Source organism: Zootoca vivipara, chromosome 12, assembly GCF_965207765.1.
Source record: "Zootoca vivipara chromosome 12, rZooViv2.hap1.1, whole genome shotgun sequence".
Taxonomy (NCBI): domain Eukaryota; kingdom Metazoa; phylum Chordata; class Lepidosauria; order Squamata; family Lacertidae; genus Zootoca; species Zootoca vivipara.
This window is the reverse complement of record NC_142595.1, coordinates 9,259,594-9,285,980: the sequence shown is the minus strand read 5'-3', so window position 1 is coordinate 9,285,980 and position 26,387 is coordinate 9,259,594. Positions and strand designations below refer to the sequence as shown.

General features: G+C 42.9%; 1 protein-coding gene across 2 annotated transcripts in view; it reads left to right on the top strand.

Annotated features, from left to right (window-relative positions):
- Positions 1-311: 311 nt before the first annotated feature.
- The window catches only part of EIF2AK3 (eukaryotic translation initiation factor 2 alpha kinase 3), a 37,178-nt gene continuing 11,102 nt past the window's right edge, over positions 312-26,387 (top strand). Inside the window, exons 1-12 of one of the 2 annotated variants that reach the window (XM_035134679.3) lie at positions 312-1,143; positions 8,103-8,232; positions 14,281-14,475; positions 16,779-16,909; positions 17,708-17,942; positions 18,155-18,317; positions 19,957-20,094; positions 21,475-21,597; positions 22,521-22,741; positions 23,926-24,038; positions 25,045-25,167; positions 25,539-25,688. In XM_035134679.3, coding sequence (XP_034990570.2) covers positions 842-1,143; positions 8,103-8,232; positions 14,281-14,475; positions 16,779-16,909; positions 17,708-17,942; positions 18,155-18,317; positions 19,957-20,094; positions 21,475-21,597; positions 22,521-22,741; positions 23,926-24,038; positions 25,045-25,167; positions 25,539-25,688 — 2,024 coding nt within the window. In that variant the 5' untranslated portion in view covers positions 312-841. The remainder of the gene's footprint in view (positions 1,144-8,102; positions 8,233-14,280; positions 14,476-16,778; positions 16,910-17,707; positions 17,943-18,154; positions 18,318-19,956; positions 20,095-21,474; positions 21,598-22,520; positions 22,742-23,925; positions 24,039-25,044; positions 25,168-25,538; positions 25,689-26,387) is intronic. The other variant, XM_035134680.3, reaches the window with a different exon arrangement.

The following is a 26,387-nucleotide window of genomic DNA, read 5'->3' as shown; positions in this document are numbered from 1 at the left end:
CGAAGCACATTATCATTGTTATTATTATTTATTATATACTCTCAGCTGCCGCATTGAGCCCGTGCGAAAGAAGCATTCAGCTTCCACACGGCACATTCGCGATGCTTTACTTTACCCTTTGCAAAAACCAGCATGGCTAAGCGCTCTACTGCGGCGGCCCCTTTAAGACGCGAACTCCCTTGATGCCCTCGGCACTGGGGAGCGTGGTCCACATTCAGAATCGGCCACGTAGGAAGCATTGGCGTTGCCCAATCAGGAAGGGGCGGGAAAAAAGCAGCAGCCAATCGCTGAGCTCCACCAACCGCCACCGCACTCCAATCAGAGAGCGGAAAGCCAATAGCAGAGGGGGCGAGGCGGTCATGTTACTTAAACCAACCATAGGGGGAAATGGGAAAGGGAGCTCTTTTAATTGGCGGGAGCGATTTGTGGGCTCGTCCCGGATTGAACCGTGTTGACAAAACATCGCGCGTCGCTTCTCCTATTCCGGTGTGAGGGCGGGACCAAAAGGCGTCCACACTTCCCATTGGACGGGCTCGCAAAAACGACAGATTTCCTCACTAATGAAACCGAAGGCTGGGGCAGGGGGAAGCGAGCTCGGTTTCTGTGAAACAAAGCGCGCTGGTAACGTGGCCAAGGAAGAGGCGGGGATTGGTTAAAGGCTTGCTCGCGCGTATGTGTGTGTAGGCAAGTTGAGTTGCGTCGCTCGAGCTCGCGCGTGCGCAGTGGCGAGCTCCGGCTTCTGTGGCAAAACCGACCGAGCCCTTTTCGGCGGCGGGTCTGGCTTCCTATGCCCGAAGCATAACGGTGCTGCTGAGGCGACCGGAGCGGGGAGGGCCGCTCCATGCCAGGGCCGCGAGGCCCGAGCGCTCGGCCTCTTTCTCCCGCCGCCGCCGCCGCCCTGGTGCTCCTGTGGCTGCTGCCGCTCTGCGTCCCCGTGAGGGGGGCGGCAGCGGCGTTCCGGGATGAGGACAGCCGGCCCGGGCTAGGGATCGGTGGGGCTGCCGCTGCTGCGCTCCCGTTGGCGGCCGACGTGACGGTGGAGGACGATGAGGCCGGCGGCGAAGTGGCCCAAGCGGCGGCCTTCACCTCCGGGGAGCAGGAGGATGAAGGGGCGGAAACGCCCGCTCGGGGCGGCAGCTGCAGGTGAGGCACCGGAGCGCGCCGGGGACCTTGGCAGATGCCTGGATCCGGTTGCCTTGCTTCCGCGATCCCTTCTCTTTCCATCGCTAGCCACGGGCCAATCTGTTGTTGTTGTTGTTGTTGACGACGATCGTCTCGCTCTTGTCCCAAGCGCCCTTCATGATGCAGGAATCCAGCTAGAAGAGGGGCTTTTTAATGTCTTGGTTTTTTTTTAAATCACCTCCCCTTCTCTCCCTCCAAGAATTATTCAAAATAAAAATAAAAAATCCTTCCAGTAGCACCTTAGAGACCAACTAAGTCTGTCATAGGTATGAGCTTTCGTGTGCATGCACACTATCTGAAGAATTGTGCATGCACACGAAAGCTCATACCAATGACAAACTTAGTTGGTCTCTAAGGTGCTACTGGAAGGATTTTTTATTTTGTTTTGACTGTGTCAGACCAACACGGCTACCTACCTGTATCCAAGAATTATTATTATTATTGTTATTATTATCATTATTTATTAAATTTGTATGTAGCCCTTCATCCGCAATATAAAAACACGAAATGCATAAGAACAACAAAAGGAAGCAAGAACCCCCCCTGACCCTTCCACACATGGTTCTTCTGCACCCCCCCCCAACCTCGTTTTTGTGTTCCTGCACTTAACACCCCATTGAGGTGGGCGAAGTGAGGTGGACTGGCCCGAGGTATTCATCTCAGTAGCCCTTCCCTTGTTTGAAACTGGCCTGACTCACCAGCAATTCAGTCACCCTGAGTATAAGAACAGCCTGCTGCTAGTCCACCATCCTTTTTATTATTTGTTTTAAGTTCAAACAACTTAAAACTCATGAAACTCCACCATCACTCAACACATGAAAACTCCACCATCCTGTTCTCACTGCGCTGCAACTTGATAGGGTTTGGGGGCTTCATCTCCCCTCTTCTGTTGGTGGTTGTTTCTGTGTGAACCACTGCTGGAAAGTCACAGGTTTTTTGGCCCTTGAACAGTGGGATAGGTGTTTGGGGTTGCATGCCCAGTGGGTGTGACCTGAGGTGATTGTGAGCGTGGCTTGGACATGTACACAATTGGCCATATACACACAAAAACATGGTTTTTCCTTGCTGGGGGTGGAGGCTAGCAGGCCTGTGGCCCTCTCCAGCAGGAAAAGAAGTGCCCTTTGAATGCACTTTTCTTATTGCAGTCACACCAAATTTTGGCAATTGGGGCAGCATGGGCTGTTGCTTGCCCACATGTTGTGTTCAGGGATAGATATAATTTTCTCTAAGTATTGTAATCTTGAAGGGTGGTATTTTTCATTTTTCAGATTACCTACCTACTTCTGTGTGTGTTAGGAGACAAATCTGCCTTCTTATGTGGACCTATTTGCAAAGATGCAAAAGTCTGTGTGATGCCTTATAGCATTCAATGCATTGTCTTCCTGTTTCTGAGAACTTTTATAGTTTACCAGTAGTAGATTGTTCCTTCATGCCCTGTATTGGTACATTCCTTATGTTTTATGTTATATTTGGCAAACTATACATTTGATCACACCAGTAACGAAAGTGTTAAGTGAATAGTTTCCCAGTAGGGTGATGGCAAATGAGGGTGATGGCAAATGAGTTGAAGTTGAAGTTAATGTTACTTTAACCATCACTTAGCCCAAAGGTAGACTTTGGAAAGTCCATGCTTGTGCTGAAACTTCCAGAGGCATTAAAATGTTTAAACCATGATCACAGTCCTCTGTGACTGTAATATTTGCATGCCTCTGGTAGTGCTGTGATTTGAAGAATCTTGTGTATGGAAGCCACTGCGCAGCCACTAAAAAGTCCTTATAGCTCATTCCTATGCAGAATTACGTTTGAAGCAACTACCATTAAATTGTCATCCATCTGCTTTCAGTACAGCATATATGCTGTCCACCTCTCTGTCTCAGAATATTATTCATACTGCACAATCTGGCACTCACATCTGCTTCTTTTGATCTGCTTGGATTCTTCTTTGTCTTAAGTTCAGTATGTCCAAAAATCAAATTTAACCCTTTCCCATCCCAAAGCTCCATTTCCTTACATTTGTACAACATTACCATCCACACCATTGAACACCCACAAAGCACTTTGAAAGTGAATTCAGTGGCCAAAAGATAGGACAGTGGGACAGACCCAAAAGCAGATGTGGTGAAAGCAATAGGGTTGAGAGAAGTTTAAGGGGGCAAGGGGAAATGAGTGTTCTGGAGGCCTGACACACACACCCTGCCCCTGTGCTATACCATAATTGATTTTAAGGTACTTGAGATTTCTCAACCCAAGGGCCTCAGTCTCCTATGCATTAGCTTTTTTACCCCCAGCAAGCCCAGCATGAACTCTGGGTCAGAGGCATCCCCTGGGCTTTAGTAGTAGCCTGGTGACTCTGCTGGCTCCACAAACCAGCTAAGGCTAGAGATATAACATTTTTATAAAATTTGAAGCCACAGAAAAAGTGGTTTGTGAAAAATCAAAGTGCTGTACAAACAATACTTGCTGGTCAGACTTAATCTTATTTTATGGCTTTAACAGGCATTAAAATTATTTACAGTGGTACCTCGACAACAATTCGACTTCCGAAGGTTTCGACTTCCGAAGTCGACAACCCCGGAAGTCTTTTCGCCATGTGTGCGTTCTGCGCCTGCGCATGCGCAGAAGCGGCACTTTGGCAACCAAAGACTTTGACTTCGAAGACGGCCGTGGAACGGATCGTCTTCGTAAGTCGAGGTACCACTGTATACCTTAACACAGAAAACTGTACCATATTGCATATTCATGACATTTATAAAACAATCCTATTAGCAAAACCCCTGGCGCTGCCCACCACCTCCTGCTCCTTGCTGCTGCTCAGCACTGGGCACTCATCACTGTTGCTGGGTGTTTGCTGCCTCCTGCTCCTCGGCCCTGTCTGCAGTGGCACACTCCTCTACTCACCCCTGGGCTGCCCTGAAAAGGGCAAGGAGGAGGAAGATGACCCGGGGGGGGGGGAGTAGGGGAGTGAACTACCACACATAAGTGCTCTGCTGCAGCTGCTTGGATTGAGGAGCAGGAGGCAGCAAGTGTCTGCAGTGGTGAGCAGTAAGCCCCTGGCAGTGGTTGCTGGCTGCTGAGCAGGAAGTGGCTGTGGGGGCACCAGCTCCACCTGAGTGTGGGGAGGCATGATGGTGCGGTGAGTGGTGGCTGCTGTTGGGGGTCAGGCAGCAGGAGATGCAGCCCCCAACCAACATCACTTGTATTGCCGCTAGCTTCTCCTCCTTTCAGGGTGACGCTCCACACCAGCTTGCTTCATGGAATCCTGTGCATGTTTACTCATAAATATTATATCGTTTGTTTAGTGGAGCTCACTCTTGGGTAAGTAAGCATAGGATTGCAGCTTCAACCATATGAAAGGCTTAGGCTGCAACCTCGTACAGTAAGTCTTTTTGAAGGCAATGGGACTTCTGAGTAGATATGTATATAATGCTGTTTTGCAGCAGGATGTTTGTGCTGTAGTCATCTGAGGTGAAAAGGCTGACTACAAGGGAGGGGGCAGGTCAGTATCTCTTAACTGCATGAGAGGTCATAGAAAGAGGGGAGGCTGGAGTTCATAATAAATGATGGCCCTGTATAGTCTATTCATTAAGATGGCAGTACCCTCTAGGTGCAGAAATGCACATTGAATATGTGTATTATATTTAAATATTTATAAATGGCACTTACATAAGAAATACAAGGTGGTGTAGAAATAGTAAAAATATAATAGTACAGTGATAATATTAGAAAAAACATGTCTGAAAACTGATAGGTAACAAATGTCAAATGCCTTATAAAGTCCAAGTAGGCAAATATCTGCAAGTATTTGGAATCCGTAGATAAGATTATATATTGTCAGATCTGAAATACTTCACTCACCCTGTTTGTTAACATCTGAGATGTGTACAGTCATACCTTGGTTCTCGAACGCCTTGTTACTCGAACGTTTTGGATCCCAAATGCTGCAAACCCAGAAGTGAGTGTTTCGGTTTGTGAACGTTTTTTGGAAGCCGAACGTCCGGCGCGGCTTCCGATTCAGTGCAGGAAGCTCCTGCAGCCAATCGGAAGCCGCACCTTGGTTTTTGAACGTTTTCGGAACTCGAATGGACTTCTGGAACAGATTCCATTCGAGAACCATGGTACAACTGTACACAATACACAATTTAGTAATTTTTTAGTATTATGGGGTCGTGGTGTAGAATCGCTATAATACAGCTATTAATGTGTTCCAGCTTCCTATATCTGTTTGACATTCTTAATATGAAACCAGTGTACAATACATAGCAATAATTAACTCCTGCTTGAGGTAGTTATTTCTGTTCTGAATAAACATGGCATCAGCCTTGAACATGATAAGGCTGGGCTTGTCTTGTGACTATAATTGTTCAAACAAAAGCACTACCTTTTGACTCTGGAAAGAATTGTTTGTCTAAAGGTATGGCTTATGAAAGAAATTTCACTAATATTAAACTAGTGAGAGTTTTCCAGAGAGATGCTCAAGAGGACTATGAACACACTGGAGTTCAGGGATATAATTAAAAGTTATCTTTTAAAAATAAGAAACTTTGTCTAAAACTCTAAAATTTAGCTGAGATGAAACTCTGCTTGTGAGTTGGGCTCATTTGTTGAAGGGATGTCATGCAGCAGTGAGATTCAGGACGTGCTTTGTGTAAGGTACATGGCAACTGCTTAACAATTGTGAGGCTCTGGATCTACTGTAGTTCCACTCGCATTGTACTGTGAAAGTACCTTATATCCTACAGTGGTACCTCTACTTACGAATTTAATGCGTTCCAAACACACATTTGTAAGTCGAAAAAAATTGTAAGTCGAATCCCATAGGAATGCATTGGGAGAAAAAATTCGTTAGTAGAAGCAACCCTATCTAAAAATTCGTAAGTAGAAAAAATCCTATCTAAACCGCATCCAAGATGGCGGGCAGAGCTCCATTCGTAAGTAGAAGCATTCGTAAGTATAGTTATTCGTAAGTAGAGGTACCACTTTACTTTGGTTGCAGTCTTGCTACTAATCTTGCTGTGCCTTTGCTCTTGTCCCCGCTCCCCAGGGTTTGAAAAGACAAGAGATTATTCCAGTGCCAATACAAATATGTCGCGAATGGGGAAGGAAATGTTTATTTATTATTTGACTTCATTTAAGAATTGCTTCCTATGAAATGTCCTAAGCCAATTTTAACAAGAAAAACCATTTCTAATCCAGTGCTTGTGCAGGCTTGGATAAAAATCTCAACTTAAAAATCTTGTTAGAGAAAGGTCTGCAATAGCTGCTGAAAAGTTGGTAGAGACAGCAGCTGCCTGATATGCAACACAAGAGAGTTCCAAAGGGTAGGTGTTGCCACACACCAAGTTCTACGTGGTACATAGAATAAACCTCCTGATGTAAGAGTACCTGTAGGAGGTCTGGTAGCTAATTGGCAGCTAGCGGAGTTTTTCAGCAGCAGCATAACAAGATGGCAATACCTTCCCCAGTGAAGAGTTGAACTGCGGCTTCCAGGCAAGCTTTGGAGGGAGCACCACATGACACATATTGCAGTGTCCAGGCTATTACAGTCCAGAAATGACCCAGCCAAAGCTGAAAAGGGCACTCCAAGGCACTCTCATCACCTGGGACTGTAGTGATAGAAATGAAACCATGGGAACCCCCAGACTACCAACCTGCTCCTTCAGTGGGAGTACTGAAGCAGGGACTTGACCAATTATCGAGAATAGATTAAGAAACTGCTCACCCACAGCTCCTTTGTCTTGCCAGGATTCAAACTGCATTGGCCTTCATCTAGTCATCAGACTTCAGAAACTGACCCAGGTCTTGCACAGCTCCTCTCCTTGTTGCAGAAAAAGTGGAAATTAATGATTCCTCCCAATGGTTTTATTTAGGTACTAAATTGGCACCCCACAGCACAACTGTTAGAGGGCTGAATACCTAGCGACATTCTATTACACCAACCCTGAAGTTGAAATCATGGTAAAACTGTGCCCTCGGTACCCATCACAGAGCCGGTTCATCAAGATACCATGGGCAGTGGTATCAAAAGTGGCTGAGCTATCATAATAGTAATTTTATTTGTATGCTCCCTTTACATGGTTAAAACATGACAATAGTTACCTAACTGCAAACATAACAAAAGCCACAGGCAATAGATAAAACACATTAAAAAGTAGACAACCAAATTGAAACAATTTCAACATAAATCATAAGAAGATATAAAGTTACAAAAAATTATATCAACAACACCCCCTCCCCTCAGCAAAACACTCTAAAACAGCCCAAGAGTGTCCAACAGCTTTTGTAGCTGGAGTCAGTCAGGGCTCCACCCTCCCAGGTTAGTTGGGGAAAGGCTAGCAAGACAGGGAGCAGATCTTCAAGGACTTGCAGCCAAGATGACATAATAGGGTCACATTCCTGCTGTCGTCCTGATAAAGGACACCTCTCGGAGAGACCAAATCTGATACAGTTCCATAACCAGACTTCAACTCAGACTTAAATTGGTCTGGGTAATCTGTTTGATCCAAGAGTGCTTGTAACTTTCCTGCCATGATCCTCTTAATTATCTTCCCCTCAAATTGGGTGTTTATGACTGGGCAATAGTTGCCACAAAGCAACAGCTCCAAGGTCGGTTTCTTCAGTAGTAGTCCTATTGCTGCCTGTCCAAGATTCCTGAGACCAGTCCCTCACACAAGAATACATTGATCCCACATAGGACCCAACTAGTCATTACCAGCATGTTTTAATAAGCCAAGAGGGGAATGGTCAAAAAGGGAGCGCTATTAAGAGTGGGTCAAACTATTTTTGGTTCTTTTTTGGGGGGGGGGGTTGATATTGGTTTCCTGTCACAAGTTGGCATTACGTGGGTCTGGGGTCTTAAAAACATGAACCCTGAAATAGTGTAATTTCTGGTTCTGTCTTGTGAATGTGTTTTCCATTTACAGATCATTAATAATCATAAGCACTTTGGATGGACGGATTGCTGCTCTAGACCCAGAGAACAGTGGTAGAAAGCAGTGGGATCTGGATGTGGGATCAGGTTCTCTTGTCTCATCTAGCCTCAGTAAACCAGAGGTAAGATAAATACATTGTTGCATGATTCTAAAATGTTAGTTTGTTTATTACTAGTTTAATATCTTTTTTTTGTTTTCATTTAAGTTAAGATTTGTAAAAAGCTCTCTTGACTCTTGCATCTGTTGTAAGGACTCTTAAACCAGAAAAAAACGTTATCAACTTCACTAGCATTTACTTGGATATCAGTGTTCTAATTTTTAAAACTATAGTACTCTTTTCCACACAAATATGTCCATATAAACTCATATATTAAATACTTGCATTGTTTTTCTGGTACCAAACACAGAATGTGGGGATATTATGGATTTGATCCTGTCCTAATCTGACTCTTTTATTTTATATCCAATAATTTTTTTACAAAAATACATGGAAGTAAGCACCAATGAATTGTGTTGGACTTACTTCTGAGTAAGACTGTGAGGAACTCTAGGGGAGAGAGCCTGTTCCATCAATTCCTAAAGTTGACATGGGGGGATATTACTTGTTGACTCTGATACTTTAAATTGTAAATCTGTTGGGTTTCTTGACCAAAAGGCAGCGTATAAATGAATAAAGAATACTTTTCTTCCTTAGATAGAATGCCAATGTGGCAGTTCCTTCAGTTGCTTTTGCAAATCTTCCCTTTTCTGACCATTAATAGAACAAATAGGGCCATTAATGGCAGCATTAAAAAGGTCAAAGTGCTTTTCCCTGTGCCTCTCTAGGGTCCTGAACATTAAGAGACTGTCAGGACTGAAAGTCACACTGGTTGACAATCCTCCAATAAGCTAGTTAGTATCTTAATTTGAGTAGCATTGAGAGTCCTATGGAAGGGAATATCTTTAGGCTGCATTCCTATACCCATTTGGCAGCAAAGAAACAGTCAAAATATGTACTCCCAAAACACTTCATGTCTTCGAATTTTGACTATAAAATATTCTTGCAGGACCATATATTTTTACATGGGAGTTGTATTGAAATCAGTGGTATTTCCCTCTGAGCATTTTCTTAAAGGTTGTTCAGTCAGCTGAAATGCAACTTTAGTTTAACTTTTGATTAGAAATGCAGTCATATGAAGTTGTACTACAGTATATCAAAATAATTACCCAAGTTTATTACAGCTGGTCTGAACTTAAAGAAAGGGAGAGAAGAATTTTTCCTTTGCTTAATTCTTATTCCCACACCTTAAAAAATTATTAATAATTCTTGTACTTAATCTTTCAGTTAAGATTAGTTGATAATGAGGTAAAAGACCTTCAGTTAGTGATTGCAACATTTTGCAGATCAAAGTGGGAAAGTGAGTTGCGTTCTCACCTTCCAAACCTTGTTTTTAATTCTGAATCCTTGCTTGTTCAGACTAGTTATCTTATCATAGATACTATAGCTACAGACTATTACATCTTCCTGTATTGCCACACCTCTTTCTGTTCATTGTTTTATTTACTCCAGCTGGAGTAGAGGTGAAAGACGGTTGCAAGTGCTTGAAATACATTTCTAACAAAGAGTTATTGTAGACTTTGGTTCACTGGGATTGCGTTACTTGTTTTCTATACGCGTTTCTGCCCTTTGTTGCTGCTCCTTTTCTGTGGTGGCTCTCGATTTGTAGCATATTTTCCCCAGGGAGGCTCACCTGGTGCCTTCCTTACATATCTTTAGGCACCAGATGAAAACATTCCTCTTCTCCCAAGCCTTTGGCTAATTAAATAACCCATGGCCTTTTAAACTGGTGAGTAGTGGGGTATTATTCTTGCGGAGAAGCTGGTAAAATGTGGACTGGACGAGATAACTCTTAGGTGCATTTGTAGCTGGTTGACTGACCAAACCCAAAGAGTGCTCAGTAACAGTTCCTCATCATCCTGGGGGAAATGTGACACATGGGGTGCGGCAGGGACCCATTATTGTTCAACATCTTTATAAATGACACTGATGAATGTATTGAGGATGCTCGTCAAATTTGCAGATGGCACCAAACTGGGAGGGGTAGTCAATGCCACTGAAGACAGGATCAGCATTCAATATGACCATAACACAGGGGTCCCCAAACTTACCTGGCTTTGGGCCGGATGCCCGCCGCATTAATTGCGTGGTGGGCCAGAGGGTGGGGGGCGCGGGAGCGCGCTGCTGTGCGTGCCCATGCGCATGCGCGAACACTATTTCTGGTACACTCCTGACCTGGAAAGCGCCGGAAATAGTTTGTGCGCATGTGCAGAAGCCTCCTCCGATCCGGAAATACACCGCGCCGGTAAGAGCGGGCGGCGGCAGCGGGTGGCGGGGGTCCCTGGGGGCCGCATAAAAGAGTCTCGGGGGCCGTATGTGACCCCTGGGCCGTAGTCTGGGGACCCCTGCCATAACAGATTGGAGAACTGCTCTCAAACTAACAAAACAAATTTAAATAGGGACAAATATAAGGTTCTGCACATAGGGAAGAAGAACCCACTGCACAAATGTAACATGGAGGACCCCTGGTTTGCCCAGTAGTACATGTGTAAAGGATCTAAGGGTCTTAGTAGACAACAAGCTTAAAACAAGTTAACAGTGTGGTGCAGCAGCAAACAACAAGAACCCAACAAAACAAAACAACAAACAAGAACCCAACAAAACAAAACTAATGCTATTCTAAGCTGCAGTTCAATAGTGTATTGAACAAGGAAAATAATAGTCCTCTATTCTGCCATGGTCCGACCACACCTGGAGCACTGTGTCCAGTTCTGGGCAGCACTATTTAAGAAGGATATTGACAAGCTAGGATGTGTGCAGAGGAGAGCAACCAAGATGATCAAGAATCTGGAAATCAAGCCTTATGAGGCACAGTTGAGGGGAAAGAGGAGACTGAGCAGAGATAAGATAGTCATCAAATATCTAAAGGGCTGTCACATGGAGGATGGAACATACTTGTTTTCTCCTGCTCTGGAGGCTAGGTAGGTTAGGGGGCTGTGACTGGCCCAACATCACCCTATGATCTTCATGAGTGAGTAGGGGTTTGAATGTTGATCTGCCAGGTTCTAGTCTGACACACTAACCACTACACCACACTGCCTTCCTGGAGTCCTTCTGCTATGGGGCAGCTATATAAATTCAGTAGGTAAATAAATATGGGGAAAGCAAAATCTCACTTAGAGAAGCATCTGAAATATTTTCCTTGAAGCTTGAATTTGTTCTGTATTGTTTTATTTGATGTTTTAAAGTGTTTGTAAACTGCTTTGAGGTTTAATAATAAAGTTTGCTGCAGTAAAGGCTCCTAGGCATTCCATTGTAGCGACTGTAACCAAGGTTTAAGGCACCATTTGCCAATTAGCTTATATATCAGAGTTTCTGACACTGATCGTGGCCTCTTCCAGCAATTGTTAACAGTGTTTAAAGCAGGGGTAGCCAAGGTGGTGCCCTCTTGAAGTTGCTGGGCTACAGTTTCCATCATCCCTCTAAACTGGCCATGCTGCTCGGGACTGGCTACTAAAGGAACTGGGAAGTTCCATCTACGTATCTTAGATAGTGGTGTGAGTGACTTTTTAAAATCTCTGCTTAAACTGCCATCTACGTTCTTGGATCTTCAGATTTTAAAAACCAAAGACAAATATTTATCATTGTGCATGCACAAAGAATTCCCTGAGTATGTAGAACAGCTTTCTTATTTTGGGGCAGCCTCATTTCATATCAAAACAGAAAGGCACTTGACTATCTGCATAAAATATAAGACAGAATTATAATGATTTCTGTTCAGTGAAGTTGAACAAATGATGACTTAACTTGACAGTTCACAAGGCATGTGTAAGTACCTTGTGATACCCTACATCCTTTGTATCAAGATAATTGGACATGACTGCCTGGATGACTCATTCTTGCATTAGATGAGATAATGCTTTAAGCAAAAAGGAAGAGGGGGGTGATGTCATTTCTTTACCTAACTTACATGCCTTTGCTGATTCTTACTGCCTCCCATGAAATTTCCCTTTCTACTTCCGCATGATAGTACACATTAGTTGAACCTCTTCCTAATTCCACTGGGAGCCCATGCTCCCAATCTTTCTGGAGCATGTGGTGATCTCATCACTTGACTTATGCATACATCAACCAGAAGAGTCTGGTTTTAACTTCACTTTACTTCTTGAACACTGAATTGTCTCCACTGGCATTGATTTCTGCTAGCACAATCCTTCCTCAAGACCTTTGAGCCCTCCAGTTTAATAATCTGGGTTCTCAGCTGGGAGATTCCAGGTGAACTTTTAAAATTATACATGGCAGGAATATCCCTATTTAGAATGTTCTAAAGCAGTATAAGCAGTTTTTTTTTAATTTCTATACGTCTTTTCAGGTTGCGTCCTGTGCCGAACCTGGAAGTCCCGGAACGGGTTACTTCCGGGTTTGGTGTGCACGCATGTGCAGAAATGCTAAATTGCGCTTTGCGCAGAAGCGCCAAGTTGCGTCACGCGCGTGTGCAGATTTGGTGCTTCAGGATGCGGCCTTTTCATGTTGCGGACGGGCCTCCGGAACGGATCCCGCTCACAACCAGAGGTGCCACTGTATTCTCAAAAAGTGTTGGTTCTTTGTTCTCATGCATAATGTGATTTTTCACTAATTTCTATTTATATACTCTTAGCTGTAATATCTGTACAGCTGTTTCGTATCTGCCATCCCAGAATACCATACAGATACACTTCCTGTTACTGAATGCTACAGAAAGCTTTGAACATGATCTGCAGTGGCAACTATAAGCAGACTGCTGTCTTTATGTGCAGGCTATGCATAGGCAGCCTAACATGGAGTACAGTATGTATAATCAGTGTGTTCTTGACTGCTTTTAGGCATAAACCCTATAAATAGTCCAAGATGGGCATTGGGCATATCCCAACTGAAACTCCTTAGCTTCTTCTTTCTTGGTTTCATCTACAGAATTCCAGTTCTCCTACACTGCTTCTTTAGAAGACATTGATTTTTCCACTTGGGGATAAACATTGTCTAGTGCTGGAATGTTGATTTAGTTGGTTAATGTACACCTGCTGATTCATTGGTTTGTGGCCAAAAATGCCAAATAAGTAGATCACCTGATATCTAGTTTGCAAAGGTACAGAAAATAAGTGGTCAGAACAACCCTAACTCCTGCTACCTTAGATTTTGAAACTTTAACCCTGTCTTGCCCACAGAGTACTCTGATGAATTAGGTCACTTTTCTGTATAGTTATTCGCATTTATTTATAACCTACAAATTTAACTGTAATTAGGGATCGCTCTTCCTGTCTACTGTCTACATGTCAGCCTGTGAATTCACTTAGGCTTGGGTTTTTTTGCAGCACTGCACTTACGTTTGCAGGGAAGGAAGTGAGAGAAGAGTGATTCCTTCCTTTAGGGAAACGGCAAGCTGGTCATTCGCCTTTCAAAAGCCGCATGATATGACATTGGACTCTGCTGTTCCTAAGAAAACCTTTAGGGATTCTTCTTAAGCTGCCTTGAGTCCCATCAACGGGGACTCAATAAATAAATAAATATAAATAAATACATATTCCCTCCTCCTCTGGGTGCCTCTGCAAAATGAATGGTGACAGAGAGGGTCACCTAGCACCTATTTTGTCTTGTGGGTGGGCTTTTCAGTCCTAAAAGATGTTTAGGGCATTGTGATTCTGCTCTATCGTTTTTTCCATTTCTAGTTTTCCATTGGTTTTATTCTGTTGCTTTTTTTATTTATTCTGCTTTAGATTTTATGTTTGCTTTATTTGTTTGCTACATAGTGTTAACTGTTACTGCAAACTGCCTAAAGAACACTTGTTGAGTGGTATCTAAATAAATTTTGAGAATAACTATGCATTTAAAGCTGTTGCAGATTCTAGTCCACAACACACAAACTGGCATTTCCATCCATGCCAAGCTAAAGGTGGAGGAAGTACAGTAGCTAAAAATAAATATTCACTATTTACAGTAGACATGTAAAATGTATAGTAGACATTTGCAGTAGACATATAAAAGACAAACTATGAAGATTAAGCTACAAATTATTATTGGATTGTGCCCCCCGTTTGATACAAAGTATGTTTGTGTCCTGGTTGCCATTATATGTATTTCTGTTCTAATGCTTTGTAGGTATTTGGGAATAAGATGATAATTCCCTCCTTGGATGGAGACCTTTTTCAATGGGATCGTGACAGAGAAAGCATGGAAGCTGTCCCTTTCACTGTGGAATCTCTTCTCGAATCATCCTACAAATTTGGAGATGATGTTGTCCTGGTTGGAGGAAAGTCCTTGACAACATATGGGCTGAGCTCATATTCAGGAAAGGTAAAAAGGTTCTTACTGACGATAGGCTTTTTTTTACATATTTGCAAGAGAGGACATCAAAATACATCATGCGCTCAGCGCCAGATAGCACTGACCCATTTTACTTCTGGCTATCAGCTGCATACTCTAATAGAAGCTGTATTTATATGGAAATTTACCAATTTCCCAGAAAGACACTCTCCCTTAGCCCAGATTGAGCAAAGTAAGCTTCACTGAAATTGATGAGGCTACTTATGCACTTGCTTAGTTACTGCTTAAAGATGATTGATTACATAATTTCTTATGGAGTAACCTGTATGGAACCAGGGTTATTGTAGTAGCATTTCTTGCCCTTGTGCTTCCCTAGTATCATACCAGGCAGGGCTCCCACCAGAATCCTCTGAGCAGGAGAGGAGGGCTGAGTGGCTGGATCTTGCTCAGGGATCTTGCACAAGGAAGTGGGGTTGAGCAGTTTCCCTGTACAGTACCACAGCTCACTCCACTCAGCAGGAGTTGAGGGAGAAGGCAAGAGGAGGTGGGAAAGCCGGCTTACACCTCCTTTTGCTGGCAGATGTCTGGATCCAACTTACTCTTTTCATATTTCACATAAGGCCTCAGTTTTAATCTCACATACTAGGTGGATTTAGGCAAGCTATTCTCTCTCTGAATTTCAGCACTGCAGGTGAAACTCGGAAAATTAGAATATCGTCGAAAAGTGCATTTATTTCAGTAATGCAATTTATTATTTTTTCTTTTTCTTTTAATTTTTTACAAATGCTTTCTTTGGGAAAATTCCACAGTAATAAAACAAATAGTTACAATAATACAAAAATAAACATCGCTATGACATTTCATTAATTACATTCCGTTTATAATTGACCCGCCTAACGACAAATAATTACAGTTACAACAAATAAAGGCTTGACATATCTTGCTTTGCATGTCATGCATCTATCATATATTGGTTTCACCTTTTAAGTTGCATTACTGAAATAAATGCACTTTTTGATGATATTCTAAATTTCCGAGTTTCACCTGTAAGTGTAATATAGAGTAATAACATTGGCCCACCTTGCAAGTTTTCTACCGTAGGGCTTACAGAGGTTGGCTTATTTTTACAAATTTCTATTCTGCTTCCAAGCTGTATTATTATTATTATTATTATTATTATTATTATTATTATTATTATTATTTTATTTTACTAAAACTCTTTACAGCCCTTTAATTCAATAAGCCACCAGGGGGCAGGATGGTTGTTTAAATTTATTACCTGCCTTTCATCCTTGGGCCTCAGGACAGGTTACAACAATTTAAAATACAACATTAAAAGCAGCTTAAAATGACCTACAGCCAGAAAAATATAGTGACTCCTTAAAATTGACATCACTGGTTTCAAATGCAAGGGAAAAGAGGTATGTCCTCAGCATTCATTGAAACTGTACAATGAAGTTGCCAGACACACCACTGTCGACAGGGTGCTCCACAAGCTCAGGGCTACTACAGAGAATGCATTCTCCCAGACTACAACCACCCACTGCCAATCTTAACAGCCAAGAGGGTCTGTAGGGAAGAAGGCAGTTTTTCAAATATTTGGGGTCTAAATTATTTAGGGCTTTAAAAAGGTAGCTTGAGCGCCTTGAATTGTGCTGGCAATCAATGCAGCTGTTTTTAAACAGGATTATGTGCAATCTAAAGGAACCCCAGCCAGTAATTGGCTGTTGCAATTTGGACCAATTGAAATTTCTGAGTTGCCTTCAAGGGCAGCCCCATATAGAGCACATTGCACATCCAGTACAATAGAAACCCAATGATAGCATTAAAATAGTAGCTCTCTCCAGCTTCCGTGCATTAAAAACATGGCAACAATAAACAATAATAGCATGTTTTTAATGCTAAGTATTATTTTAGTGAATTTTTATATTAGTTTGCGACTTTTCCTCAGTATTGTTTTGTGTATGGAATCCATTTGTACATCTCTGGGTACAAATATACAGTCATACCTCGGGTTACAGCCGCTTCAGGTTGTGTTTTTTCAGGTTGCACTCTGCACCGAACCCTGAAGTACTAGAACGGGTTACTTCCGAGTTTCGGCGCATGCGCAGAAGCATTAAATTGCGACCCGAGCGTGCACAGACGTGGGTTGCGAACGCTGCGGATTGCGAACGTGCCTCCCGCACGGATCATGTTCGCAACCTGAGCGTCCACTGTAATGGGAAGGTGAGAGCAAAATGGAGTGGAGTCACACTATTTGCATGATTAATAAATACAAGGGTATATTGGAAAAACTATGGCTGATCCTTTTAAGACTTCTCTTTCTTGTCCAGGTGAAGTACATATGTTCTGCAATGGGCTGTCGTCGCTGGGATGAAGACGAGATGGAACAGGAAGATATTCTCCTTTTACATCGAACTCAGAAAACTGTTCGTGCTGTTGGGCCCCGCAGCGGCAATGAGAAGTACGGACACGCATAGTATACAAGATTTGTAAAAAATTTCTGTAGCAGAAGGTGCTGGGGAGGAAGTGGAGGGATATGCTGCCTACATAGATGCCCTAAGGCAGGGGTAGGGAGCTGAATCTTGATGATGATGTCAGGTGACTAACACTTGTCAAAGGAGGTTGCTGTAACTATTCACAATATGGCAAGCTGGTGAACAAAGCATTTTCCCCTCTGCAGACAAGCTGTTTGTTTTCAAACGTGCTTTGACCTTGGGCTTGCCGATCAGAAGGTCGGTAGTTCGAATACCCGCTATGGGGTGAGCTCCTGTTGTTCGGTCCCTGCTCCTGCCAACCTGGCAGTTCGAAAGCACAAAGTGCAAGTAGATAAATAGGTACCGCTCCGGTGGGAAGGTAAACAGCATTTCCGTGCACTGCTCTGGTTTTGCCGGAAGTGGCTTAGTCATCCTGCCCACATGACCTGGAAAAACGGTCTGCGGACAAACGCCGGCTCCCTCGGCCAGTAAAGTGAGATGAGCGCCGCAATCCCAGAGTTGTTCACAACTGGACTTAACTGTCAGGGGTCCTTTACCTTTGGCGCAAAAGTACTGCTTTCCCCTTCTTTATCAACCATCCAGTCTGTGGGAAAGATGTGTGTGGAGTGAAAAGCTTGTGTACTGTGTTAGAAGATGCTTTATTACTACAGTGCAAAATAGACTTGCATTACTTTAGAAATACAATGTTGTCTCCTTTTACATATTTTAAAAACTGGATTGATTTGCAGTCACAGTCGTCATCTTCTCTTTTTTTTAACTTAAAGGTGGAATTTTAGTGTTGGTCACTTTGAACTGCGCTATGTTCCAGACACTGAAAAGAGAATGGGATTTCTTGAAGGCAATTTAAAACCAAATCTAAACAAAGAAGATTCCAAAATAATTTCAGATGTGGAAGAGCAGGAGGCTGTAATGAAGGATACAGTGATAAAGGTCTCAGTAGCTGACTGGAAGGTGATGGCATTTAATAAGCAGGGAGGACATCTGGAATGGGAACACCAGGTACTAAAGATGATAACATATTGACACTTTCTAGAAATATTACAGCATTGCCAAAAAAAATACCTTGCATCTTTCTGGAATTTGAGGCTTTTAAAAAAATGTTTATAAATATGTTTACTTTTTGAGTTCATGAAAAGCTGTGTTCTTAAAAGATTTGGTATTACAGAGAAAATGCATTGAAGTGATTTTTAATATTCATACTTTATCTGCAGTTTTGCACCCCTGTTGCTTCTGCCTGGCTGGTTAAGGATGGCAAGGTAATTCCAATTAGCCTCTTTGATGACACAAGCCACACCTCCAATAATGATGTCTTAGAAGATGAAGAAGACATAGTGGAAGCTGCTCGAGGAGCTACAGAGTCCAGTGTCTATTTAGGTACAGCATCAACTTTCAGCACGAGACATAATCTTTGCATTGTCCAAACCTTAGTAGGCAGATTCTTGATTTTTCTTTTCTTTTTAGGTGGGTATAATTAAGCGTTTCAGCAAAAGCCAAAGAACAACATGGTAGAAATCTAAAGTATTGTGTGTTTTGCGTTGGCAGGGGAATATTTGTTGCATCAGTGCATTATTCTTGACACAAAAGCCATGCATCAATATGAACAGTGCATTTTCATCCTGATCCTGTGCATGTTTACTCAGAAGTAAATTCTTTTTCATTCAGTGGGATCTCATTTCTAGTAAGCATTGGGGGTGAGGTACTGCCTTAGCTTATTATTGCAGCTGGAGTTACTAAGCAATGTAAAGTACTGTCCCATTACATACACAAATAGTACGATTTTAACTAAATCCACGAATAGAGAGTAGTTTGATTAGAGTAGGCCTTTTCTCTGTTGTCGGTGAATTGCTGATAAGACTTAATGTTTGCCGTAGACTTGAAGTCTTATAAAGTATCTGTCCTTCGCTGGCCCTTATTTTCCAGAGTTCCCCCTACCCCTACAGTGGGTGGCTTTCATTCTTTCTGATGAATTGTGGGTTATCCCATTTCAGAAATATTTGTCTGTGCTTCCAACCTTCCACTACGATGTGGACATTCCTGAAAATTAATAAATGAGACTGCTAGATTTTGTTGTGACTAACTTCTTGACCATCTGTCAAAGTTCATTTGGCCTTCGGCTGAACCATGGACTATTGCAGTAGTTTTTACTTGTATTTTAAAGGTTTTTTTCTCTCTGGCTTTTCTTTTAATTAATGAACCAATCCTCTGAGCTCACGAGTCATGAAGTTGTGAGCTCACCGATTGTCGTTCTTTGGAAGAGGATGACATCCTGGATAGGGTGGTTCCTTCCAGTTGGACTCAGGTGGCAGGGCTTTCTTTCAACTTATTGCCTTCCCTACGCATGGGGGGGGGGAGCCACACCAAATTTCTCCTCGGGCAAAAGGAATGAACTAGAAAGGTAGTGCTATAGAAATAACACGATGCCATGTGTATCCCTAGGGTGACTTACTAAGGATCTCCAGCAAACTCTTCATTGCTGCTCACAAATTTGATTTTAGCCACTTGGTCGTTGGAGCAGTTGTCTGAAATAATGGACAACTTATGAAGTTTAAAGTACTCGCAATGCAGAATCATTCTATTTTACTTGAGGTAACAGGGGCATCGCCCCATGTTGATAACGTAAGACAGGCCCCACCTTGGGGGCTTACAGTTGTGGGAATTTTTTTTTGGGGGGGGATTTAACAAACTAAGGCAAGTGGAATCTCCAGAGGTTACTTCAGTTTTATACTTCTGCAGATTTTATTGCTTAAAAGCTGCATAGAGCCAGGATGTTAAATAGTTGCTAGGTTACGCAAATGATTCCATTTCTTAATTAGTTTAATTTACAGGACATGTTTCAGATTCCTAGGTAGGTAGATGTAATAATATCATCTTACAATGTAGGCAGTGCATCTTTTGCATTGCTCTAGAATTCACGGCTTAGGCATTTGTATTCTCTTCCCCTCTATTCTTAAAGGTGCACACAAATAAAATAGTATTTCCTGAGATAAATAATGATCTGTGGTCTGTTATGCAGGAATGTACAAAGGCCAGCTGTACCTTCAGTCATCAGTAAGAATTTCTGATAAGTTCCCAACCAACCCTAAAGCTTTGGAGTCCAGAAATGATAATGCTGTTATCCCTTTGCCTGTAATCAAGTGGAAACCATTGATTCGTAAGTGATGTTCCTAGGATTATCTTTTTTTTCAGATTGGAAGGTGATAGGCCATAATATTTTCAAACGTATATCTCGAACATAGTTGACTTGAGGTGTCTGATTACTGATGGTGGGGTGTCATGAAACTGCACTCCGATTTAAGTAAAATAACAAAATTCCTTCAGTAGCACCTTAAAGACCAACTAAGTTTTTATTTTGGTATGAGCTTTCGTGTGCATGCACACTTCTTCAGATTTCCGATTTAAGTGTTTAAGTGTTTCGTTGAAACTAATTCAAAGCTTTACATCAAGTGTGGGAACCTTTGGCCCTCCAGACATTGCTCTACTACGACAATTCCCATCAGCCCCAGCAAGCTTGGCCAATGGCCAAGAATGATGGGAGTTGTAGTCCAGCAACATCTAGAGATTCACATGCTCCCCACACTTGCTTTACATAGAAGCTACATTTGTCGGAATACTTGTAAATATTTTAAGACATGGCACACCATGGCATAATATTTTCTAACCTTGTGTACATTTTGAGTGGTGGAAGGGAACGAAAGCACGGGAAAAGTACTGGGAATTTTAACATGCCTACAAACCTGTGCTTTGCATTTGTTTATTTATTTATTTGTTAATTCATTCTAACGATAGCCATCTGAAAAAAGTTAATTGCAACTTTATTTTTTATATATATTAGACTGTATACTGATCATTCCAAAGAGCCAGCTTAGCTGGCATTATATTTATTCATTAGGTTAGTAATTTTAGTACATAAGGCATTTCTAAAAATGGAAGATTTTCTATGGAAAAACTATCACTGCTTATTGAGTTTTCCAGCTGAGGCGTTTTAACAATTGTCCAGGTGTACATTTCCCCCCCAGCAAACGAAAAACTTGAAATTTATAGAACAGGGGTAAGGGACTTCCAGACGGCAGGCCAATATTTGTCTGCCAGGGGATCCAAATTTGGCCTGCAAGGCCATTCCCCTCCCTCCCCCCACCAAAAACCCCCCCAAATACACCCACCTGTCAATCAGTCAGCTGACTGGTGGGGTTCAGTCCTGCTTGGTGCTGCTTTACTAGTATTTTGCCAGTGGGGAATGTGCCTGCAAAGCTGACTGTCTCTCCACCATCAGGTCAACTTTCCGGGGGGGGGGGAGAAGGACCACCCACTTGTCAGTCACCTGTCATCATGATGTGGTACCTGTCTAAGTTGGTCCTCAGTGTGGAGGGAGATGAAGATCTGGCCCACCAGGCCGAAAAGGTTCCTCACCCCCCTGCTCTAGATGATGGTAGCCATTTCTAGAAGCACTGTATTGGTTTTATGCATCCAGGAATGCTCATTCAAATGTAATGTGTGAAACAGACTCATTCTGAAAATTATGCTTTGTTTCTAGATTCTCCTTCTAGAACTCCTGTGCTGGTGGGATCAGATGAGTTTGATAAATGTCTCAGCAATGACAAGTTTTCTCATGAAGAATACAGTAATGGTGCCCTTTCCGTCCTGCAGTATCCCTATGGTGTGTGTGAGCTATGCTTTGTTTTCATCCATGGTTTTGATAGGTGAAAACCCTAGCCCCTTTTTATACTTACAGTGACAAAACCTAGTTAAAATAAATCATTGTATCTGTGGAACTCCAATGGTTAGCCTCTAAATAAATTGAGATGGCTGTCTTCTGAATACTGGAAGAGTTTGTCTGCCCTATAGAGAACCTCAGCCCAAGGGGGCTTTCTGCGTCGTTCTTGAAGAGCAGCCTCCATGTTGCATTGCAAAACCCACCTCGAAAGGAGAGCCACGAGGAAAGTCCACAGGTTAAATCCCTGGTATCTCCAGCTAGGGCTGGGAGAGACCTGAAATTCTGGAAAGCCGCTGCCGTTTAGCGTAGACCAAGTGTGGGGAACTGTTAGCCCTCCACATGTTGCAGAACTACAATTCCCATCATGCTAGCTGGTTGTAGCTCAGAAACATACAGAGAGCCAAAGTTTCCCCACACTTGATGTAGACCAGGCACCCCCAAACTTCAGCCCTCCAGATGTTTTGGACTACAATTCCCATGTTCCCTGACCACTGGTCCTATTAGCTAGGGATCATGGGAGTTGTAGGCCAAAACATCTGGAGGGCCGCAGTTTGGGGATGCCTGATGTAGACTATACTGAGCCAGATGGACCAATGGCTTGACTTGGTAGCTTTCTATGAGATTTCAAAAATCTTCTAGTATGGTATAGACTGAGAGTCACTGTTCAAAGGACAAAATATCAAAATTCTAAAGTTGGACATATTCTTTAGGTTCTAGCCAGTGTCTTTGGCCACTACATGGGTTTTGCACTGGTCAACAACGTGAAAGGGGAAATGTTATTTATCGAAAGATTAGTACTACCTGATGGTTTGTAGATTTACGAAAACATTCTTATACCTTTTGTTCATTTTTTTAAAAAAATACAGATAACGGTTATTTTTTGCCCTACTACACCCGAGAGAGGCACAGGCGAAGCACCCAGATCACCGTGAGATTTGCTGACATGAACTATCCACAAAACACCCGCAAAAAAGATCCGGTTCTACTTCTCCACTGGTGGAAAGAAATCATTAGCACCATCATATTATGCATTGTGGCCACCACTTTTATTGTGCGTAGACTTTTCCACCCGCAGGTTCGCAATCGAGTAAGTAAGAGTGAATCGATTCTTGAAGTGTAGCTGCATGTTTTCCCTTTTGAGGCTTTTCGTGTTTTAGATGACCTTTATTCAAGTAATGAAATGCAGCGCTTGCGAACTTGATGCAAGCTTGCTTTGGTTTCGTATAAATCAATAGGTTGTCGTAAGAACGGACTACTAGATTGTCTCAGGCACTTGTCCCGATCATTACTTTTAATAGAAATTTATACAACCAGGTAGTTCTATCTAGAGCCAGATCTTCCCTTTGAAGCTTCCATGTTGCAGTTGACTTGCAATGATCATGTTTTCGCAGTTCTAGATGCAGTGAACTTTTTATCTTCCTCTTTTCTAATTATCCGACAAATGGTTGTATAGCATCTAGAGTCTGAGGCAGTTTGTAAATGATGGGACCCAGGTGGCACTGTGGGTTAAACCACTGAGCCTAGGGCTTGCTGATCAGAAGGTCGGCGGTTCGAATCCCCGCCACAGGGTGAGCTCCTGTTGCTCGGTCCCAGCTCCTGCCAACCTAGCAGTTCGAAAGCACGTCAAAATGCAAGTAGATAAATAGGAACCGCTACAGCGGGAAGGTAAATGGCGTTTCCGTGTGCTGCTCTGGTTCGCCAGAAGCGGCTTTGTCATGCTGGCCACATGACCTGGAAGCTGCACGCCGGCTCCCTCGGCCAATAACGCGAGATGAGCGCGCAACCCCAGAGTCGGTCACGACTGGACCTAATGGTCAGGGGTCCCTTTACCTTTATAAATGATGTAATGTCATTCCAGGCATGAAGCACATGGCAATGTGCAGTTACGATTCCCCGAGATTGTGAAAGATGATACCACTCCCTCAGTGCCTGTCCCATCTTGCAGCTTAGTTACTTTTAATTATTTCAAGGCTTTCAAGGCTTCAACAGTCCTCTGCTGTGTCACTCCGGAGTGGAAAAAGCTCATCTAGTCTTAGAAGGGTGTGGGAAAATGATGTTGGCAAACTATTGCTCTGTCTGTCCTCAAAGCAACTCCCTGCCATGTCATGCAGGGAGTTACTAAAAACACCCTCCGAATGTTAGCTTCTGAAAATCATGTCCTTTCTCTCTCCCCTCCCCCAATTTTTTTTGTGTTAAATTTTGTCCTTCCATCCTTGTCAATAAAGTTAGTATTGAGCTGCCTCAGTTATAAACAATCTGTTCCTCTCTCAGCAGCGGAAGGAGTCTGAAACTCAGTGTCAGACCGACAGTAAATATGAACCTGCTGTTGGACAGGCTAAAGATAACAGCTGGGGTGACTTTCAGAACTCTGGATATGTGTCAAGGTAAAAGCAATTACTTTTCTACCCCTCTCTTCCGTGCGCCGTTCAGAGTGTAACGGACTTGCGTTCTTTCCGAGTCCCTCTTTCCAAAAGCAGTTCTCCAGAAAACTCAACAAGCCATCCCTCAAACTCAGGGGAGCTTTTAAAGGAGCCTCCTACGGAGCACAAGGTACAGTTTTGAAGAGGAAATAAGTGGGGAAAGTGTATGTTGTATGCCTCTCTGCTGTCGTGGCTCTGAAACGTGGGGTGGGTGCTGTTGGAGGCTTACTTACTTAAGAGAGGCCATTTGCATGAAAAGGGTTTCCTTAAATAAATAAATAAAATGCTCTCGTTGCCAGAAGGTGTTACATTGGAGTACAATGTGGTAGGTTGTAGCTCAGTGATAAGAGCACATGCATTGTGTGCAGAAGGTCCCAGATTCAATCCCTGGTATCTCCAGTTAGGGCTGGGGAGGACTCCTGTATGAAACCCTGGAGAGGTTCTCTGAGTCATTGTCGGCAGGTAAAGGTAAAGGACCCCTGGACGGTTAAGTCCAGTCAGATGTGACTGCCGTATGGGGTGCGGCGCTCATCTCCCTTCAACAGTACCCAGCTGGACATACTAATGGTCTGATACGTTGTAAGGGATCTTCCTATATTTTAAGAGGAATATTTGTCTGAATGTACTTAAGCCACTGTTGTGTGGAAAAGTAAACCAAAATACGTCTCTAGTACAGTGATACCTCTACGTACGGCCGCGATCCGTTCCGGGGTGCCATTTGCACCCCAAAAAGTCCATTAAGTAGAGCGCTGCTTCTGTGCGTGACACGAAGCGCGCAGATAGCTCCTGCGCATGCGCGAAGCGGCGAACCTGGAAGTAAACATTTCCAGGTTTGTTGCGTTCGTAACCTGAAAAACCGCAACATGAAGCAAACGCAACTCGAGGTATGTCTGTATTTTAGATGAACTGCTAATCATCATCATCATAATCAGATCTTAACCATAAGCATGTTTATTTATTTCTTTTGCAGATATCTAACCGACTTTGAGCCAATTCAGTGTCTAGGCCGTGGAGGATTTGGAGTAGTGTTTGAAGCCAGAAATAAAGTGGATGACTGCAACTACGCTATTAAAAGAATTCGTCTTCCAAATAGGTGAGTAAATGTCTTTTATTTCCTAGTTTATGTGATGCATCTCTAGGTGGCACTGTGGTCCACATGACAGTCCTACTTGGTCTCATCCTAGGACATGTCTTGCATACCAAAAGAGTTCCCAGGGCATTGTCGAACATTTTCTTAGGTACTTTTTCTCATCCCAACAAAGCAGAAAAAGCTGTGTTGTTAATAAGTTGCCGCACTTACCTGTTGATTACAAAGTGGTGCCCACACACCAGAGCATGAAACTCAAAGCAGAATTTTGTCTTTTATAAATTAAAATAACCATGACAGTTAAAAGTTGTCCCGGTTCATCTCCCACAGAGAACTGACTTCTTCTTTCTTTTACATTACGACTCTCTCAATTTCAGGGAATTGGCTCGTGAGAAGGTGATGCGTGAAGTAAAAGCATTAGCAAAACTTGAACACCCTTGTATTGTTCGGTATTTCAATGCATGGCTGGAAGCGCCACCTGAAAGCTGGCAGGAAAGAATGGACAAACTGTGGCTAAAAGATGAAAGGTATCACTTTCAGTTCCTGGAAAGTCTCGGGAAAGTATTATACTGTACTTCCCTGAACTGCAAGAAATGAGAAAGCTATATATTTCTGCACTGTAACTTCTGGTTTGTATAAAAATTGTGCATTGTTCCATGAGTCCTTGTTTAGCTGTCTCTATGTACTGGATTTGTTTCACACTAGCTTTTAAAACAGGCATCCCCAAACTTCGGCCCTCCAGATGTTTTGGACTACAATTCCCATCTTCCCTGACCACTGGTCCTGTTAGCTCGGGATCATGGGAGTTGTAGGCCAAAACATCTGGAGGGCCGCAGTTTGGGGGTGCCTGCTTTAAAATATAACATGCATGTACTTGGACAGCCTCTCGGCTGGCTCATCTTACTGCTTTGTTTCAAAACCTCTGTTTTTTCTTTATGGTCCTTATGCAAGTACACATACAGGATCTGCATCTGCACAGGAAACAGGACATGGCCTCAGGCAAATGATTTAGCCCCCCTGTAGAAGCTAAGCAGGCTTGGGTCTGCTTATAGCTAGTTCCTGGGTGGGAGGTTTACCTGAGAACCCCCACTTTGAAATCCACGATGGAAGAAAAGTGAGATGTTAATACAATAATCAGACACTTCTAGAGCTTAAAAAGGTGGGAGAAAGTACACCCCCCTCCCTTTAAGAGAAGTTTCGGAGGAGCATCGCGGAGAATTTTCTCT